Genomic DNA, 19838 nt, shown 5'->3' on the forward strand with positions numbered 1-19838 from the left:
TAGAGAAAGGAAGGGAAGGAGGGAGGGGGAGAGAGGGAGAGACATCGATGTGAGAGAGCCTCATCAATTGGTTGCTTCCCACCCATGCCCCGACTGGGGCTGGGGATCAATTCTGCAACCCAGGTGTGCCCATGACCAGGAATCTAACCTGCAACCCTTTGCTATGCTGGTCGACTCTCTAACCACTGAGAAACACCAGCCAATGCAAAATTAAAATATTTTAATGTCTTCATCAACTTAGATGAGTGTAAAGATGATGTGCTTTGATAAACTGTGCTACAGGACTCACAACGTGGCTTCAGTAATGACAAAGGTTTTTGTTTAAATGTATTAAAATATTGAATGAAATTTCATTACGTTATTGGGTAAAAAGCAATATTAAATTAATGTTTCATATAATCTAAAATGTGTGTGTAACCACATTTAGCAAATAGCAATTTACAATGTTTAATTTTATCTACATGCCTAAAATACATAATAGCCCCCAAAAAAGGCTTTTAGGCAACCATTTTATTGAGAAAATGGAAGATTATCATATACTAGAGGCCTGGTGCACAAAAATTCATGCACTCGGGGGGGGGGGGGGTTCCCTCAGCCGGCGTGTACCCTCTCACAGTCTGGGACCCCTCAGGGGATGTCCACCTGCTGGCTTAGGCCCGCTCCCCAGGGGATCGGGCCTAAGCTGGCAGTCAGACATCCCTCTGGCAGACCAGGAGCCCTCGGGGGATGTCCACTTGTCAGCGGGGAGCAGGCCTAAGCTGCAGTTGGACATCCTTAGCATTGCTGAGGAGGCGGGAGAGGCTCCCGCCACCACTGCTGTGCTGGCAGCCGGCAGCCTGGCTTGTGGCTGAGCACAGCTCCCGCTGTGGGCGCGCACTGACCACAAGGGGGCAGCTCTGGCATTGAGCGTCTGCCCCCTGGTGGTCAGTGTGTGTCATAGTGACCAGTCATTCCCAGTCGTTCTGCTGTTAGGGTCAATTTGCATATTACCCTTTTATTATATAGGATAAAGGCCTGGTGCATGGGTGGGGGCTGGCTGGTTTGCCCTGAAGGGTGCCTCAGATCAGGATGGGGGTCCCCCTGGGGTGCCTGGTCAGCCTGGGTGAGGGGCTGAGGGCCATTTTCAGGCTGATCAACCCCCCAGTGGGGACCCTCAACCCATGGGGGTGTGGCCAGCCTGGGTGAGGGGCTGAGGGCTGTTTTCAGGCTGCCCACAGCCCCTTCAGGGTGGGGGAGTCCCGCTGGGGTGCCTGGCCAGCCTGGGTGAAGGGCTGATGGCCGTTTTCAGGCTGGCCATGCCCCCTGGCAACCCAAGCTCCCAGCCTCTCCTTTTTTTCTAGATTTATTTATCTTCTATAATTGAAACTTTGTAGCCTTGAATGGAGCCCAGGGCCAGCCAGGTCAGGCAGGAAGCTTGGCTTCCTCCATCGCTGGGGGCAACCCAAGCCTCCTGCTCACTCCAGCTCTGTGGCCACCTCCATCTTAGTTGGGTTAATTTGCATACTCACTCCTGATTGGCTGGTGGGCATGGCTTGTGGGTGTGGCAGAGTGATGTTTAATTTGCATGTTTCTCTTTTATTAGTGTAGATTTGGACTCACCTTATACTCAAGCATATAAGATAGTTGTTATGCTATCTCAAAGTAACATATTTTGAGAGTAATAAAAACATCCACACAATGCTTTGCTGATTATAAAGCATTTCCCAGATAGAATCTTATTTAATCTCTATAACAACCTAATCAGATATGCTACCTGACCTCTATGTTCTGAACAGCAGAAAATTGAAGCTAAGGAAGATTATATTCCCCAGGCAGGGAACTAGTAAACAATGGCACCAGGTATGGATCTCAGGCTCCCAGAGTCCAAATCACAAGTTCCCTCCCTATACTGCTTCTCACTGGCAAATATAGCACTATTCCCTCAATGTAATATGGGGACGCTGAAGATTTCAGGATCCAGAAATCAGCAAAAGCATCACAGGAAGAATTTGATCTTCATTAGGATAGGGCCTAAGCACCTGCATTTCTAAGTTCTTAAGTGATACCGATGATCCAAGGACCACATTTTGAAAATTACTGGGTAGAGAAAAGTGGCAGAAGAAATAGTACAGACATGCTAAACTCAAAAGAAACAATACAGGGGGAGGGGGCAGACTAGAAAGGGTCAATGGGGGTGGGAGGGGGGAGAATGTACATCTATATTACTTTCAACAATAAAGATAAATCTAAAAAAAATAAAGTTTAACATTAAAAAAAGAAATGAAACAGTACTACAGCCCGCATAACTAGTTGCTAACTTGTCATGAGCAACAATTTCATTTCCTCAAAATATAACCATCACATTACCAAAATCTCTGCATGGAATACTGGAAAACACCACAGGGGTCTCACCATTGCTGCTGGTTTTTGCATTCTTTGCCAGCTGTGCACGAGTAGCAGCGATCAAACTGTCATGGGCCAACTCCTGAACCCGGAGGAACCATGGGATGCTACTGTCCGTGCTCTCACTGGAGAGGAAATCATTTCCTGAATCCTCTGCCTCATCTTGTACAAATACTAAGTGCTCAGCTGAAGAGCTCAGACCTGGTAGAAACAAGAAGACATATGAAAGTCAGCCATCAGGTAATCCTTTTATTGGAACCCTGTGTGTCCTGAATCAGCTGTTCCAGATTTTCACCTCTTACCTCAAGCTTCAATTCTCACACAAGATTAGGTTATCACCTTTCCACTCTCAGCCTGCAGACTTGTCTTCATCTTATCTCCTATTTCAGTGGCAAAGATGTCCTTCCCGGCAACCAGGCTAACCCTTTCCTCTTGTATCCCCATTCTACCCTTCAATTAACCCATGTCTCCTCCAGCTGTCTCTTCTCTACTGGCCAGCCTACAGCCTCCCTTACAGCCTTTAAACCTGTTCAAGTTCAAGTTTCTTCTATCTTTACTTTTTTAAAAAGAACAAAAAGTCCCAAGTACTTCTCTAGCTATCCACCTCCATCTGTTCCTTCAAAGTAAACTTTCTTGAACAGTATAACTGCTAACTTGCATATTCACTTTCTCACCTGCCACCTACTCCCCACCTCCCTCTCTCTCTCTCCCTCTCTCTCTCTCTCTCTCTCTCTCCCGTTATCCAAGGATTTTTTTTCCCCATTGACTTCTAGAGAAAATGGAAGGATGGGAGGAGGAGGGGGCAGAGAGAGAGAAACATCGACTGGTTGTCTCTTGCAGGTACTCCTACTGGGGCTGGGGAACCTGTGACAGAGGTACATGCCCTTGACTGGGAATAGAACCTGCCACCCTTCAGTCCGCAGGCCAGTGGTCTAACCATTGGGCTCCGGCCAGGGGTACTCCCCATCTCTTTAACCCTGACCTCCACTTCTACTACTGCAGAAACAATCGCTCTTGCTAAAGTCACTAGTCCTCATCTCACTAGCCCATTCTGAAGTATTTGGCATGATTTAGTAACTTTTCTTCTTTAAAACATTTTCCTTCCTTGGATTTCCCTTCACCACTCACATTCTATTTCCTTATTAAATTTATTAGGGTGACATTGGTTAATAAAATTATATAGGTTTCAAGTGTATCGTTATATAATACATCATCTGTATATTGCATTGTATGTTCACCAACCAAAGTCAAATCTCCTTCCATCACCATATATTTGATCCCCTTTACCCTTTACTACCTCCTCCCCACCCCCTTTTAGCAATTTCTTCCTATTCTTCTGTTACCCTCTTAAATGTTTGGGTTTTTCCCCATCGTCCCAGATTTGCCTATTTTTCTGTTTATGTTCTAGACTACTCCTGAATCAAAGAATCCTGCTGTTTCATACATTTCCCGAATGCTGATAAGCACCAAAACTACATATTTCATACCAGACCTCTCTATAGCTCTGGATTTGTTTCTAATGCTAAAGGATTCCTCCTCCTGAATGTCCCTCCCACAGCTCAACATCAACAGGCACAAATGGGAACTAATCATCCTCCCTCCAGCCCTGTTCTTTGTGTTCAATATCTTGGTGACCAGCACCACCTAATTTCCCATACAAGAAACTTTTGATTCACCCTAGAATCTGCCCTCTCTCTATCCACATTTAATTGATCACTAGACTATACCAATTCTCCAAAGTAATAAAATAATAAGGCTTCGTTTCATTTTAAGTATGTCTGAGTTAAATATGGCCCAGCACAATTTTTTTTTTTTTTAAGCATGAGCAGAGTTCAGAAAAGGATAAAAAAAATACCTGCTCTTGTTAAGTTAAGAAGAATAAAAGAAGTGCTATCACTTGGCTGTAGATCTTGCAACAGGCTAGGAGACTCTGGAGTGGACAAAAACTCCGGGGACTTCTGTACAGTCTGAGCCCTCGTCTCCTCTCCGTCTGGGCCCACATTCACCTGAAGGCTTCTTAACACAGCTGAAGGAGGGACCTCCTTGGAGGAGTTAGTATGATTTGGAGTATCATCTAGTAAAGAAAAAATAGTACAGCTTTATAAAGCACCTATTTCCAAAGAGCTCACCATATTGATACATAGCACCTAATACCCTTGTAACCTCTCTTAGCATCTAACAACACCCTTACAGGAACAGACATTTTCATTTTACAAATACAAAATTTGCCTCAGAAAAGAACAAAGATATGGCTTTAAGTTCTAAAGAAAGTCAGTCAACAAGTGAGGGACATACTCCTCTAACACCTGGCAGTAACTAATAGCCAACCATCTACATTTGGAATTATAGACCTTTGTTCTTTTGAGGCCAGAAATCAGTACTTTCCCCTTTAAAAAAATATGGTTATACAATGAATACTAACCTAAGAATAGGCTCTAAATTTTAAATTATTATTCTTTGGGAGAGATCCCTTCCATGTATGTGACAGTTCTGGTGAATTATTGGGGGATGGGGGGGGCATAGCTGGGGAAATAACTGAAATTTTATAGAATCATCAATATGTTTCATTATAGTCTGGGTTTACACTGGATATAAAGAAATAATCAAAATACTTTCTAATTTTATTGTAAGGAGGAGATGAATTTACAAAGGTTTTGGTTGCAATATAATGAGGAACTGAACTACAGCGCTGAAGCATCCAATGTTTTCAGCGGTTTCTTTCATCTTTATCAAAAGCAGATAATATTTTTTCCTATTTTAAGGAAATAATAGACAAAATTATAGGAATAAAAGTGGAAAGCTAGGGGCAGTATTGCCATTTCAGAGCCTAATGAAGTTGCACAACAATATAAATATACTTATTAATGCCACAGAACTGGTTAAATAGTAAGTTTTGTTATGTATATTTTACCACAAACATTTTTTAAAATAAAGCTCATAGACAGTTTGTCATTGAACAATAGAAAATAAGTGAATATTCATCAATAGTGACATGAATATTGTGGTACACTCATATAACAAAATACTCTAGAGCAATGAAACCAAACAAACAATAGCTACACACAAGAATGAATTGGATTAATCTCACAAATACAGAGCACTAGTAAAGGAAGAAAGGTACAACATACTTTCATATAACTCCATTAATTTAAAGTCCAAAAACAGCTAAAATCAAACTGTGTTACTTAGACTTGGGTAGTTACTGGAAACTTGGAAACAAAGAACTGTCTCAAAAGCTAAGGACGGTGGTGACCTATGGAACAACAGAGGTTGTCTTTAACAGAGCGGGCTCCTATGGAGGGCTTAGGAGCTGGCAATGTTCTACTTCTTTATTACGTGGTTGGTATCTCCTTTATAATAATTCAATATGTATATCCATGTGGTTTTATACTTTTCTGAATCTATCATATATCTCAAGTAAAAAGAAAACATGCAGGCCAAACACATGTGTGTTTAGAATGATACACACATACTTAAGAGGGAGGGGAATGAGATTAGGGAGGTTTGTGCAGATACATTTGCTATTGTAATATTGTATTTCATTAGCTGACAGGTGCGTAGATGAGTTTTCATTTATTATCTATAATTGGTTCTTGAAAATATTTTAAATTAAAACTAAAAGAAGGTAATGTGCAAAAGAAGACATGCTTTTGTTTCTGTTTTCATTTCCTTTATTATTGTTAATTATTTATTCAATAAGTTAAAATTGGGGGTGAAGGAGACATATGTTAATACTTTAAACCAGGGGTCCTCAAACTATGGCCCGCAGGCCACATGCAAATACAAATATTGTATTTGTTCCCGTTTTGTTTTTTTTACTTCAAAATAAGATATGTGCAGTGTGCATAGGAATTTGTTCATAGTTTTTTTTTAAACTATAGTCCATCCCTCCAACGGTCTGAAGGACAGTGAACTGGCCCCCTATTTAAAAAGTTTGAGGACCCCTGCTTTAAACAATAAAAAATAAAATAATAAGTTAAAATTGGGAGAGAAAAGTTGGGGGAAAAGCCTAATGAAGATAAAAATTTATTAGCACGTGGAAATTTTCACATATTGAAAATCCATAAATATATGGAAAGACTCCCAATATACTAATAGAAAAATGGGAATTGAAAGGTAGGAAATGTGGAAAAATTTGGAGCTAGTTAGGGAAACCTTAAGTCAACATTTGGTTAGTTCATTATATCTGCCCTTCTTGAATCTTTAAACATTGAAAAAGATAGAAAGTCACTTGAAAAAAATAAAAGAAAAAGGAACACCACTAGAAGACAGTAACCAGAAGACTATAACAAATAATTTGTTACCAACAAATATTGATCCTCACCTGATTTAACATTAGTATTCCAAATTTTAAAACAAGGACCAGAAAACAAAGAATTCATTGCATCTAAAAATAATATTCTCCTTGGTAATAGTCAAGGAGGTTATTAGCTTTGGATCACCCTCTTCTCATCCAAAGCTAATAATCTCACTTCCCTATGCTTAGCATCCACTTCATTCTACTCTCCTGAAGCCTCCTCACCAATTATCCACATTTTCTGTTCACAACGTCTCTAACTGGCTCTTTTCTTTTAGCAAAAAACCACCCTTAAATATTTCAAATCTGAGAAAAGAATTCTTCCATCTATTTTGTTTTTCCTTTGCATAGCAGGAGAGTCTTTACAAAGTATAGATACTTCCTCTATACATATCTTACACAAGTATCGCAATCCTCTGCAGCCTGGCTTTCTAACCCCTTTCCATGGAACTGGTCCTGCTAGGTCAACAATGGCCTTGTTGACCCTATCTCACTGGGCCTCTTAGGAACATCTGACACACTGAGTATTCCCTTGGGTTCCATGCCTGTATTCTATGCTACTCTACACTTTCCTATACTACTCTAGGCTTTCCTTCTCCCCTCCACAGGCTCTCCTTAAATAGGATAGTCCAAGGCGTTCTACCTTACCCTTCTTTTCTTCTCACTTTCATATTCTATGGGTGATCATATCCATCCCTATGGTGTAAACTATCAATGCACTTATGACTTCCATGGCTCCTTTTCTCCATGATTCCTAATTTTTACAGTTCCCACCAGTCTGTTATAAAATCAGTAAATCCATTCCACCAGTACCATAGAGTAGGCTAAGCTCTTAGGACTCATTTATCTTAACTGTGGTGTTCTTAATTTTTACCTGGTAACATTAGCCGACTGCATTCTGAGGCCTCAGTCACTGGAAGGAGGGACAAGCAAGTAATGTCTTTAGCTTCTGATTCTACTAGCCCCTGTCCCAATGGGATGGATGTATTCTGAACAAACTGTACCAGGAGCTAGGGGATGGGGGAGGGGAAACAACATAAAGATATACAAGTTGTTAGGAATGGATATAAACGTCTGAATTTCCCAAAAGGTGATGATGTAATTAAGTCTTAATTGCTCACTAATCTCAGCCATATTCATTGTAAAACTAAATTAACAAATAAAATTTAAAGTTATTTTTATCATGTCATCTGTTCTGGAGAAAGGTTAAATTATGTAATTAATTTAACCTCTGTCATTTTCCACCAAACAAAGAAATGATAAAAATAATTATATTTTTAAATGATGGCTATTAAAAACTCAATCATATTGTATTGATTACATTTTATAAAACACTTTTCTGTGTATTGGCTTCCTTTAAGCCTCACTATAAATCAGTAAGCTTGAACATGTATTTTAAAGATAAGGAATCAAGTTGAAGACACTGAATGACTTTTCTAAGGTCCTAAGACTAGTTAGGAGCAGTGTCAGTCTTCAAACTTAAGTAATTTGATTCCAAATTCAGTGACTTTTCATTATGTAACACAGATATATTTAAATTAAAATGAGAAAAATAAATAAAAATTTAAAATGTTGTCTTGGCCGGTGTAGCTTAGTTGAGGACCATCCCATCCACCGGAAGGCTGCTGATTCAATTCCTGGTCAGGGCACATGCCCAGGTTGCTGGCTTGATCTGCAGTAGGGGGCATGAAGGAGGCAGGTGATCAATGTTTCTCTCTTATCGATGTTTCTCTCTCTCCCTCTCCCTCTCAAATCCATAAAAAGATATTTAAAAAAAAAAAAATGTTGCCCTGGCCAGTGTGGCTCAGTTGGTTGGAGCATTGTCCCATACACCAAAAGGTAGCAGGTTTGAGTCCTGGTTGGAGCACATACCTAGGTTGCAGATTTGATCCCTGGTCAGACCACATGTGGGAGGCAGCAGATCGATGCTGTGCTCTCACATTAATGTTTCTCTCTCCCTCTCCTTTCCTCTCTCTCTAAAAATCAATAAAAATTATTTTTAAAAAAGTTTAAGTCCTCCAATTACATTTAGAAAGAAAATACTTTCAGATATATATACTTTCTGAAAATACTTTCAGAAAAATTAAAAGAATGGTTTGTGGTAATAAATATTTACAAATGTATACATACATTACACATATATGCCATATATAAAATATAAAATTTTGTCATATAATTATCTAGATGTATAATTTTATACTTATTAAATAACAAATATTAAAAGTCATAAGAGGTAAAAATGGAATTTTTAAATCTTTGAAAAAGTACTTAGTGAGAGGAAAATAATAAACTAGTAGTTACAATCAAAACAATATGGCCCACAAAGACTAACATTTTACTATCTGGCCCTTTACAGAAAAAGTCTGTTGACCCCCAAATTAAATAAAGACAACCTTTGGAATAGAGCCCACCAAAAAGAAAAGAAAAGCTGATTTGGCTCACCTCTGGTTTGGATTCTAACTCATCTGATAACATTGATTCAGCTTCCAAATCCTGTAGCTGTTCAGGCAACAAGTTAAATTTTTAATTCAAAGTCAATGACACCTTCCTGTTTATGCTCATATTCCTCTAGGAAATGCTATGCTTTTCCTGTAAGATGCTGTGCTGGGTAGGTAATCAATTTAGCCTAAAATGAGGGAAAGAGAGAGAGAATATTAAGAGCAGAGGAAAAATGTAGCTAAATAAACAAAGACTTTATTGTAATAATCATAAGTTGCATGTCCTTTTCCACTATTTCCCACCCTGGTATATCCACAGCAAGCAATAAAGAATTTGTCCTAAAACAATTGTTTTAAAATAGAACCCAGTAGGTCTCAAAACCCATAAAAAGTTTTACTTTGATGTAGAATTTCTATTTCTACTAATCTATTCTAATGAAAGGTCTTAACCCTTTGCGGTCGTATTAAATTTGGACATGGGTGTCGTACTGGTCGGAATTAATTTCCATTGAAAGAGCAGTGATCCATAACATGCAAGATTATGAAGGATAAACAAGATTTATTAATTCTTTTTTGGAATTACGTCACTACAAACGTTATCACTTTCTACGTCAGAGTCAGTATTCAAGGTGCCAAAATAAAACTCTTTTTTTTTTTTAAATATATTTTATTGAGCTTTTACAGAGAGGAAGGGAGAGAGATAGAGAGTTAGAAACATCGATGAGAGAGAAACATCGATCAGCTGCCTCTTGCACATCTCCCACTGGGGATGTGCCCGCAACCCAGGTACATGCCCTTGACCGGAATCGAACCCGGAACCCTTCAGTCCGCAGACCGACGCTCTATCCACTGAGCCAAACCAGTTTCGGCCAAAATAAAACTCTTCATCGTTACTTTCAGATTCGCAGTACACTTCTTTCGGTAACTTTCTTTTTGCCATTTTGGAGTATTATTTTGAAATATCTTAACAAGCGAGAATGCCTAATTACAGTTAAACATAACTTGTAAAGCTTTATTTGAAATTCTGCAAAGTATCTCCAAAGCTTGTCGATTTCTTCACTCTCAAAAGGCAACTGACTTGCCACGGTGTTTTGCATTGCGAGTGTGGAACGACCGCGTTTGTTTATATTGAGTTTCGATATCTCCGATTTGTCGGGGCAATGTTTTGGTTCGTGACAAGGTCGCTTAGACACTTAAGAGCTTTCAGAGAAATTATGAACTGATACATGAATGAATATAGTTAAGATTCGTAGGGTTCCTTGCTGTGGTGGCTGAGAGCAGACATACGACCGGAACGGTAAAAAAGCTTTGGTGGCTGAGAGTAGACAAACGACCGCAAAGGGTTAAATATGAGAAAAGCTATATGTCCAAAGAATTTCATCTTATCATCTGTGATAATAAACAACTTCAAACAACATATAAATACATGCATATACCCAACAATTGGGGAGTGTTGATAAATGTTGGTTAAATTACAAAAACAAAATATGAAATTACAAACTTGCCAATATTAAAACTAGTTAAGATAAGCATAGGAACAAGTGAAAGGAAATTCACACAGCTGTGATAGTAGTTTATTGAGTGGTAGGCTGGTGTGACTATTTTCTCGATTTCCCAATTTTTCTAAAAATATTTATACAGTCAGTCAATATTGAATAATATTTTCCCAAAGTAGTACTCTCAGGACCCTGCTGCAGCTGTTTTCTACCCATAATTTAAACTCTTACTTTCTTTTTTTTAATCATATATTGTTCTTTTTTAAAATATATTTTATTAATTTTTCTCTCTCTCTTTTTTTTTTTTTTTTTTTTTTAGAGAAAGAGAGGAAGGGAGAGGGATAGAGAGTTAGAAACATCAATGAGAGAGAAACATCGATCAGCTGCCTCCTACACACCTCCTACTGGGGATGTGCCCAAAATCAAGGTACATGCTCTTGACCGGAATCGAACCTGGGACCTTTTAGTCTGCAGGCCGACACTCTATCCATTGAGCCAAACCGGTTAGGGCTAAACTCTTACTTTCTTATAGCTTAATTTTTCCCCCCGGGATTTTGGCAAAGTGAGTTCATTTTATTTTGTACAATTATTGTTAAAATTGGGAGCACTACTATATACAAAGTGGTCATACAGTGTAAAATGTACTCAAGATGAGAGTTTTTAATTAATACCAAGGTAAAGTGAAAAGTTAGAAAGATTTACTCTACAAAAAGAGCACTTAAATGTACCTGAATAAGTGTTACTGCCCTGATAGTTCCTTCCTCTCCCTTTTGTTAGCTGCCAGAAATCTGTATTTTTCATCATTAAAAAATTATTTACAAGATGTAAATAAAATGTTAAGTTTCCCACATAAAGTAGCATAAATCTCCAACTTTTCCTTTCACATACATTTTTCTTATTCAAGCACTATAATAGCTCAATGGGGCTTACCCATCCCTCTTATACATTGAAAGGAACCAAGGCTCAGTATTATCACTTGTCCAAGTTATTAAGCTTCAGAGCCAAACCCCTACCCACAGAGGAGGTTGGCATGAATAGTTGGCATAAATAGTGATTATATCTCTCTAAATTTGATCTTGAGTCACCAGGGTGTAAGAATTCCCTTTCCCCAATTCCAGGTCCTCTCAAGAAGCCAAAAAATTACCAAATGTTTATTTAAGTTATTCTTAATGTTCCTCCAATTTTGAGATTCCAGGATTGTAAAATCTCTAAGAAACTAGACAATAATTTACTGTCTTTATATTTGTTCCTTTTTATTTTTTTTTAAGAAACTAATGGTGCTGGCTCCAGGGATAGGTTTCTGTTTCCTTACCTAATGAAAAATAAAGGATAAGAATATGTGCCCTTAACAAGGGAAAAATCAGGTATAGCAGATCTTAAAACACTTTTGCAAAGCTGTAATAACAACTTAGAGAAGGAAGCTGCCACTTCTCTTATAGTTTAAGGACCACCTCTACATCATCATTTCTCAATCCAAAGTTATCTATGACACCCTTTTATTTTAGTGTTTTCATTTCAATGATAATCTTAAAAATTAGCACAATCACTTCCTGGAACAAATGGGTATCTGTATTATAACTGAGAACTGCCATACAATTTTGGTATCCAAATTTGTGGTTTGTATGTGTGCCGTGTAAACAAAAGAGAGAATAGTCGGATGCAGTACAATAGGCAGGATCAGGATGATCTCAAAAGAATCTGTATTGGAGCACTCAGTACCACAGTAAATGTACTGTGTGGATCTCATCTTTAACACAGCACCAGCTAAGTGTGATGGCAAATTCAATTCTATTCCTAATTCCAGTTACCCATGTAACAGATTTCAAAAATTGCAATGCAAATTTTTTTAAATAACAGCTTCACTGAGATATAATTCACATACCATACAATTCACTTACTTAAAGAGGACAAGTACATTGTTTTTAGTATAGTCACAGATGTGCAAACATAACCACAATCAATTTTATAACATTTTTGTCATCCCAGAAAAGAAAGCCTGTACCCATTTTCTCCCAAGCCCTTCACTGAGCAGGCCTAGGCAACTACTAATCTATTTTCTGTCTGTATGGATTTTACCTACTCTAGACATTTTTATAAATGGAATTATATATGTGATCTTTTGTGCCTGGCTGCTTTCACTTAGCATGAAGTTTCCAAGGTTTACCCTATTGTATGTAGCATGTATTGGTACATCATTTCTTTTTGTAGCAAAATACTATTCTACTGTATGGATGTACATTTTATTTATCAAATTATCAATTGATGCACATTTGGATTATTTCCACATTTCAGTTGTTTCCCCAGTTTGGCTATTATGCATAATGTTGCTATGAACATTCATGTACAAGTTTTTGCATGGACATACGTCTTTATTCTTTTCTGTACTTTTCTAGGAGTGAAATCGCTAGGTCATTTGGTAACTACGTTTAACCTCCTGAGGAATACCAGGCTGTTTTCCAAAGTGGTTGTGTCACTTTACAATCCCACCAGTAGTATATAAGGGGGATCTAATTTCTCCACACCCTCACCAACTCTTGTTAATTAGTATCTGCCTTTTCTATAATAGCCATCCTAGTGGGTATGATGTAGTAACTCACTGTGGTTTTGAGTTACATTACCTGATGGCTAATGATGCTGAGTATCTTTTCCTGAGCTTATTGGGCATATGTCTATATCTTAGACCTTATCAAATATTGGTTTGCACAACCTTTCTTCCATTCTATGTTATCTTTTCGCTTGTAAAGCAAATCTTTAATTGAATAAGGCAATTCTAACTCTACAAAGTCATCAAATAATACCTCATTAAAACTGGTATTCAAGGACTTCTCAGTCACCTTTGGTTAAATATAAGATCTGATTATCATAAACTGTGTAACAAGGCCTTGACATTACAAATACTACCTTGTATGCTATCTCTGCGCTAGTATTTTCTAAAGTTGAAATTTAGAAACAAATGAAATATATTACTGCATCCAAGGCTAAATCTTTCCACTGTTAAGCTCAATATTAAATATGTAGTTCATTTTAACAAACAACATCTCTACCACATAATATGAATGTTAATTTGAATTTTCTTGTTGTATGGTATTGCTTACATCTGTATACTTATTCATGAAGATATAAATCCATGGCAACAACTAACATAATCTTGATAATCTAAATTTTATGATGTACATGGTTCCCCATGGCCATCAAAACATATTAGACTGCTTAAAGAAAATAATCTTTGTTTAGCATATATATTTTAGAAATTCACTGATCATGGCACTACTATTATTGATTTGTAAATTTGTTTTGATGTTGCAGTTGATTAAGAGCTATAAAGGCTCAGCATAGGAGGTATAAGAATTACCTAGCTTTATGTTTGAGTATATTTAAAATAAAAATAATTTGCAAGTATTGGGGGTAGGGAGGGTCCCAATGCAATGTTTTTCCTTTAAATGCAACTTATATGACACTGAAGTGAAAGGCACTGCTCTTACTCAAAAGGAAGATATTTTCAGAAAAATTATGGATATCAGAGGAAATTTCTTCCCTGGCTTTCTTATGCTATTAATTAAGATAAGAGATTAAAAATGCAATATACACAGTAGTCACCTAAATCATCCAAAGTTCTTTAATGTGGACAGTAATATTTGTTCATTTTTACTTTGTATCTGTAACTGGTGGACAGGCAAAATGTATATCTTTATTTCCTTTAAAATAGAAAATGTACTAATTTAGCTCCATAAATAATGGAAGAGACAACAACATTTAACTATCAGCAATGAAGGCCAGGCCCATCGAATCATATTTTCCACAAATCATAAGTAAGAAATCTTGTCTCTAGATTAAGACTTTACAACAAAACAAACTGATCTTAGAAATTGGTCAAAGTAGTACTGTTCAGACCAGACCTATTTCCTTCTCCCCTTTTACTGTGTGCATGGCCATCAAAGCATATTAGACTGCTTAAAAAATAACTGGCCCAGCATATATATTATATTTTTTAGAAATCCACTGACCCTGCCACTGTTCAGCCTAGAGATTAAAAAGAATGCAGACAAAACAACAACAACAACAAAAAAACACCTCTGCAATGAACAAAAGCAAAACACAAGGCTTGAAAAGAAGTAATTAGAGAACTCTAACAACAGCAAAGTAGATTTAGGACAACAGCAATCTCTATGATCAGGACTATCCTGAGAACAACTCTCCTTCTGTTTTCAACCAATAAACAAATCCTGGGGACTAAAGCTTGATAAGCTGCATTCTTTTTCTGCAACACACCCTACTTCTGCATTAACACTAAGTAGCTAAACAAATTAAATAAAGAAGCTGAGATATGTTTTTTAAAGAAACAAAAATGCAAGGTCTCTAAAGCAGGAATCTTAATTCTGCCTCTGACTAGATTGAGACCCGGGCAAGCTACTCATCTTCTCGGCCCTAGGAAACTCATCTGAAATATAGAAATGAAACAGATCAACCCTAGGATTATTTTTATATCAGTCAATAGAAATAATTATAAAATTCTTCAGAAATAAACTTCTCTAGAGGTGCTTAAGAAATAAGTAAGTCTATCAAATGTTTAATATACATAGAAGGTTAAGAACTATGCCTTTTATTACTGAGTCCAAATTTCCTATAGAGACTGCAACCCACAGTAAGATACATTTTCCATCATAACCCAATAAACTAAACACACACAGATAACATAGTTTCATGAAATAATACTAAACTATACTATACGACTCTCATGCACTCTGAAAATATTTTTTTAATGATGAGACCCAATAAACTGATCTCACAAACTAATAGGTTATATCCCACAGATTGAAAAACACTTTATTAAAGTAACTTCAAAATGTCTAAAATACATATGTTAAACACTACAGACACACTGCACAAAATTCGTGCACGGGTAGGGTCCCTAGACCTGGCCAATGATCAGGGTTGATCTGTGGGGTGACTGGCGGGTGATCAGGGCCCCCACTCGCACCCACCTTGGCCTGGTACTGCCTGCTCGCCAACCCCCCCCGCCCCCAGCTGCAGTCCTGCTCTTACCAGGGCCCACCGGGGCCAGCAGTGCTTCCACTGCCACCTACTGCCAGCGGTGCATCGCCAACGTCCACCATGTTCCGCGCCACCCCCGGTGGTCAGAGCATGTCTAGCTCCCGGTGGGTTGAACTCTCGCCAGTAGGGACAATTTGCATATTAGCATTTTATTATATAGGATAGCATCACATACAAAGTGTAAACCCAAAGATATAAACCTGCTTTTAATATATATTACAGCCCAGTCAATGTGGCTCAGTGGTTGAGCATCAACCTATGAACCAGAAGGTCACAGTTCGATTCTCAGTCAAGGCACATGCCCCAAGTTGTGGGCTCCATGCCCAGTATGGGGTGTGCAGGAGGCAGCCGATCAATGATTCTCTCTCATCATTGAAGTTTCTATCTCTCTCTCCTTCTACTTTCCTCTGAACTCAATATATATATATTTTACAATCAGCCATTATTATTGTTGGAGTTTTGGTGAAATAGATTACTTGAATCTTATCTTTTGGCCCTCCCTGTGAGTTCTGCAGAGGAAAATATTAAAAACTAGGCAAATAATTAGCAACAAAAAGAAGTTTTTGGTCCCAAACCCCAATGCAGACCTCTCACATACTGGGAGAGAAAACCAATCCAAAGTAAGCAAGCAACAGGGGAACAGAGATAATACCAGTCTCCTGTCTCAGTCCTGATTGCTATGCAGAAGGGAGTGTATTTCCAAGGGAAATATGACCAGGGGCTTTTACTACTTTGCCTCATAAAAGACATATAACATCATTGTGTTAACCCAGGGGTGGGCAAACTTTTTGACTCCAGGGCCACAATGGGTTCTTAAACTGGACCGGAGGGCCAGAACAAAAGCATAAGCATGGATGGAGTGTTCGTGTGAACTAATGTAAATTCAAAGTAAACATCATTACATAAAAGGGTACGGTCTTTTTTTTTATTCATTTCAAACTGCCGGATCCGGCCAGCAGGCCATAGTTTGCCCACCGCTGTGTTAACCTCTAAAAAGCAGAGTGACCCTGGGTAGATTAGTGGGTTAGTATTGTGCGGAACACCAAAACGTCAATTCCTGGTCAAGGCATATACCTAGGTTTCAGGTTTGATCCCTGGTCCGAATGCACACAGGAGGCAACCGATCACATCACATCGATATTTCTTTCTCCCTCCCTTTCTTTCTCTAAAATCAATAAGAACATATCCTCAAGTTCTTATTTAGCTCCATAAATAATGGAAAGAATACCAAGTAAATAAAAATAAAAGGCAAAGTAATTCCACCCTAGAAAACAAAGCCCTGAATAGCAGTACTGCTCTAGCTTGAGGGAGGTCAACAATGCTTTGACCTTGACCCAGTTTTAGGAAGAAGTGGAAGGTGGGTGGGTAGAGGAAAAAAGAAAAAAGAAATTGAGAAGCACTGTGCTCCCCACAACTGGTCACCATTCATACAAAGGCTAAAATAAAGCACATGATTTCAACCAAAAGGACTAGTCTCTCTGACCATGGGCCAATCTGCTTCTCAGCTCCCTCCATCGCCATCTGTGGCTGACCACAGATATAGATCCAGACAACTCTACTGACATTAGTAAATTACAAAGACCAAAAATTAAAATTTATTTTAAAAGAGCAGTTTAAATTTTGGTATAACAGTGCTGGGAACAGGAAAACGAGGTAACTTTCTATATCATACCTAGCATATTATGGGAGTTGATTAAATTCTAATGATAAAGTGGTAACGGGTACTAACGAAAGAAATTTGGAATACAGAATTGTAAAGCCAGAATGAGTTTTAAAACCATAGGATTCACCCTAGGCATTCTCCTTTCTCTTCCCAGGATCTTCTGGGTGCTCCATTCCTACAGCTTTGAATCTTATTCCATTCACCTCCCCATTTCTCCACAATCCTAATTTTCTACAAGCTAAATTCATCAAGAGTTGTCTCTACTTTCTCATCTCCAATCATTACCCAACCCCGCCAATTCACCAAAACCTCTCTTGTAAAGATAACCCATGATCTTCATGTTGCCAAGTCCAATGGACACTTTACTGTCCTCATCTTACTTGACCTTTGCAATGGACAACTATTGTTTTTGACTGTCTTACTTTCATTTCCCCTGCCTGGGTGACAGGATCCATTTTGTTTGGGGATTTACCCCTCCCCATTAATTACATTCTTGGCAGGACTGTAGATTAAGATGTTCTTTTCTATCCTGGCCAACTACTGGACACTTGACCCATGGTGAACAAATCAGACACTTTTCCTCAGAACATGAATCCTGAAAGTAACTAAGGACTGAAAAATGCTGCAGCAGCCCATTCATTCCAGTACTGCAGTTAGCAGCCTTCCCTGGGGCTGCTCATATTCCTGTCCTTTATAAAGTCAGGGCCTTCAGCATTTTCTTTGGTCCTGTGAGTTGCTCACATCCTGGTTATAAATTCCTCTTCTGAAGTAAATTGTTCACTTGCAACCAAAGAGGCATCATTGGCCCTGTTTCTCAAAGGCGCTGCCTCCATTCTCAAACACTATTCTCTTTATTTCCAAGATACATGTTCCTTACTTCACTACTGCCTATTGGCCACCTCTCCAGTCTCCTCTGATAGCTCCTATCTTCCTCCTCCACTCAGCCCCTAAATGTTACTGTTCCTCAGGATAGTTTTCAGACCCGTTTTTCTTGCTATACTCTCTCCCTCTTGTGAATTCACCCAGTTCCTTGGCTTTAAATCAGCCGTGGGCAAACTACGGCCCGTTTCAAATGAATAAAACTAAAAAAAAAAAAAGACCGTACCCTTTTATGTTTACTTTGCATTTATATTAGTTCACACAAACACTCCATCCATGCTTTTGTTCCGGCCCTCCGGTCCAGTTTAAGAACCCATTGTGGCCCTCGAGTCAGAAAGTTTGCCCACCCCTGCTTTAAATCATATGGTCTCCAAAATTTTTATCTGTAGCCCAGATATCTCCTCTGAGCTGCAGACTTGGATATACATCTCTATTTAACATTTTAACTTAATATCTCCATTTTAACATGTTCAAAACAAATTCTCTCTCAAGCCTGTTTCCCATCCTTCCTTACCAGCCCCTCTCACCACAACCCTTTACTCAAGGACCACTATTTACGTCATTTAGGAGTAATCTTTATTACTTTATTTCCTTTGTTCCCAATACTCAATCCAGCTGCCAAGTCCTATTGATTCTATCTCCAAAGAAGGAAATATAGCAAATGCACCTACTTCTTTCTCTACTGCCACCACCCACTCCAGGCCACCCTCACCTTTTGCCCTAAAGCACTGTTACTGGTCTCCCTGCTTCTGTTCTTGCCACCCTCCGTTCTGTTCTCTTCACAGCAATAAATATCATCTTGAAATGTGAATCCTATTATAGATACACTTCCCTGCTCAAACTCTTCTCTAAGCTTTCCAATGTGTCTAGACAAAATCCAAACTCCTTACTCTGGCCTGTAAAAACCTATGTGAGCCATTCCTGCATCCCCACCCCCCGGCGTCACCCTCCTTTACCTGCTCACCAAGTCCCAGCCAGAGGAAGCTCCCTTAGCTCCGAGAACACATGAAGCTCTTTCTTATATGATGGATTTGCACATGACATTTGCTCTACCTAGGAATGCTTTTGCCATTCTCTTCCATTGGTTAGCTCTTTTTTTGTTTGTTTTAATCCTTCATAGTTCAGTTTAACTGTTAACTCATTTAGAAAGGCTTTCCCTGATACCTTACTCAAGGAAGGTTTGCCATACACCCTCTACCATCTTCACTAATCACAATTTCTAATTCTTTCATTTGTTTTTATATAGTCTTTATTTTTTTGTGGGCTCTCCCATAAATTGCAGGCTCCATAAACAAGGGTAAGAACTAGTCTTGTTCACTACTATCTTTCCCAGAAATATAGCAGAGCACTTTATGTAAGTCATAAGGAATTTAGGTTTTCCAGTGTCATTTCTGATACTGTGACGCTCTAAGGTTTTCTTTACTATGAGCTTAAAGGGCTTCCACACAAGGTTCCATGTAAGCACCTAGTAGGCACTGAATAACTATCTGTATAATAAATGAATGACATTGCAAATGATACCTAAATTTTTGTCTCTATTCCTGACCTCTTCTGAACTTCAAACTTTCATTTCTAACTAGCTTGCTACTATCTCCACATAGCTATCCAACAGCAACTCAACCTAACAATGT

General features: G+C 38.5%; 1 protein-coding gene across 4 annotated transcripts in view; it reads right to left on the bottom strand.

Annotated features, from left to right (window-relative positions):
* Nucleotides 1-19838, bottom strand: part of ZNF410 (zinc finger protein 410) — a 40059-nt gene that overhangs the window by 18288 nt on the left and 1933 nt on the right. For 3 of the 4 annotated variants that reach the window (XM_081100332.1, XM_081100333.1, XM_081100334.1), the window contains exons 2-5: nt 9122-9305; nt 7554-7689; nt 4238-4456; nt 2392-2583 (exon numbers count right to left, since the gene is read on the bottom strand). In XM_081100332.1, coding sequence (XP_080956458.1) covers nt 2392-2583; nt 4238-4456; nt 7554-7689; nt 9122-9154 — 580 coding nt within the window. In that variant the 5' untranslated portion in view covers nt 9155-9305. The remainder of the gene's footprint in view (nt 1-2391; nt 2584-4237; nt 4457-7553; nt 7690-9121; nt 9306-19838) is intronic. The other variant, XM_081100335.1, reaches the window with a different exon arrangement.

The sequence above is a fragment of the Myotis nattereri genome, assembly GCF_964212035.1.
Source record: "Myotis nattereri genome assembly, chromosome: 1".
Lineage (NCBI taxonomy): Eukaryota > Metazoa > Chordata > Mammalia > Chiroptera > Vespertilionidae > Myotis > Myotis nattereri.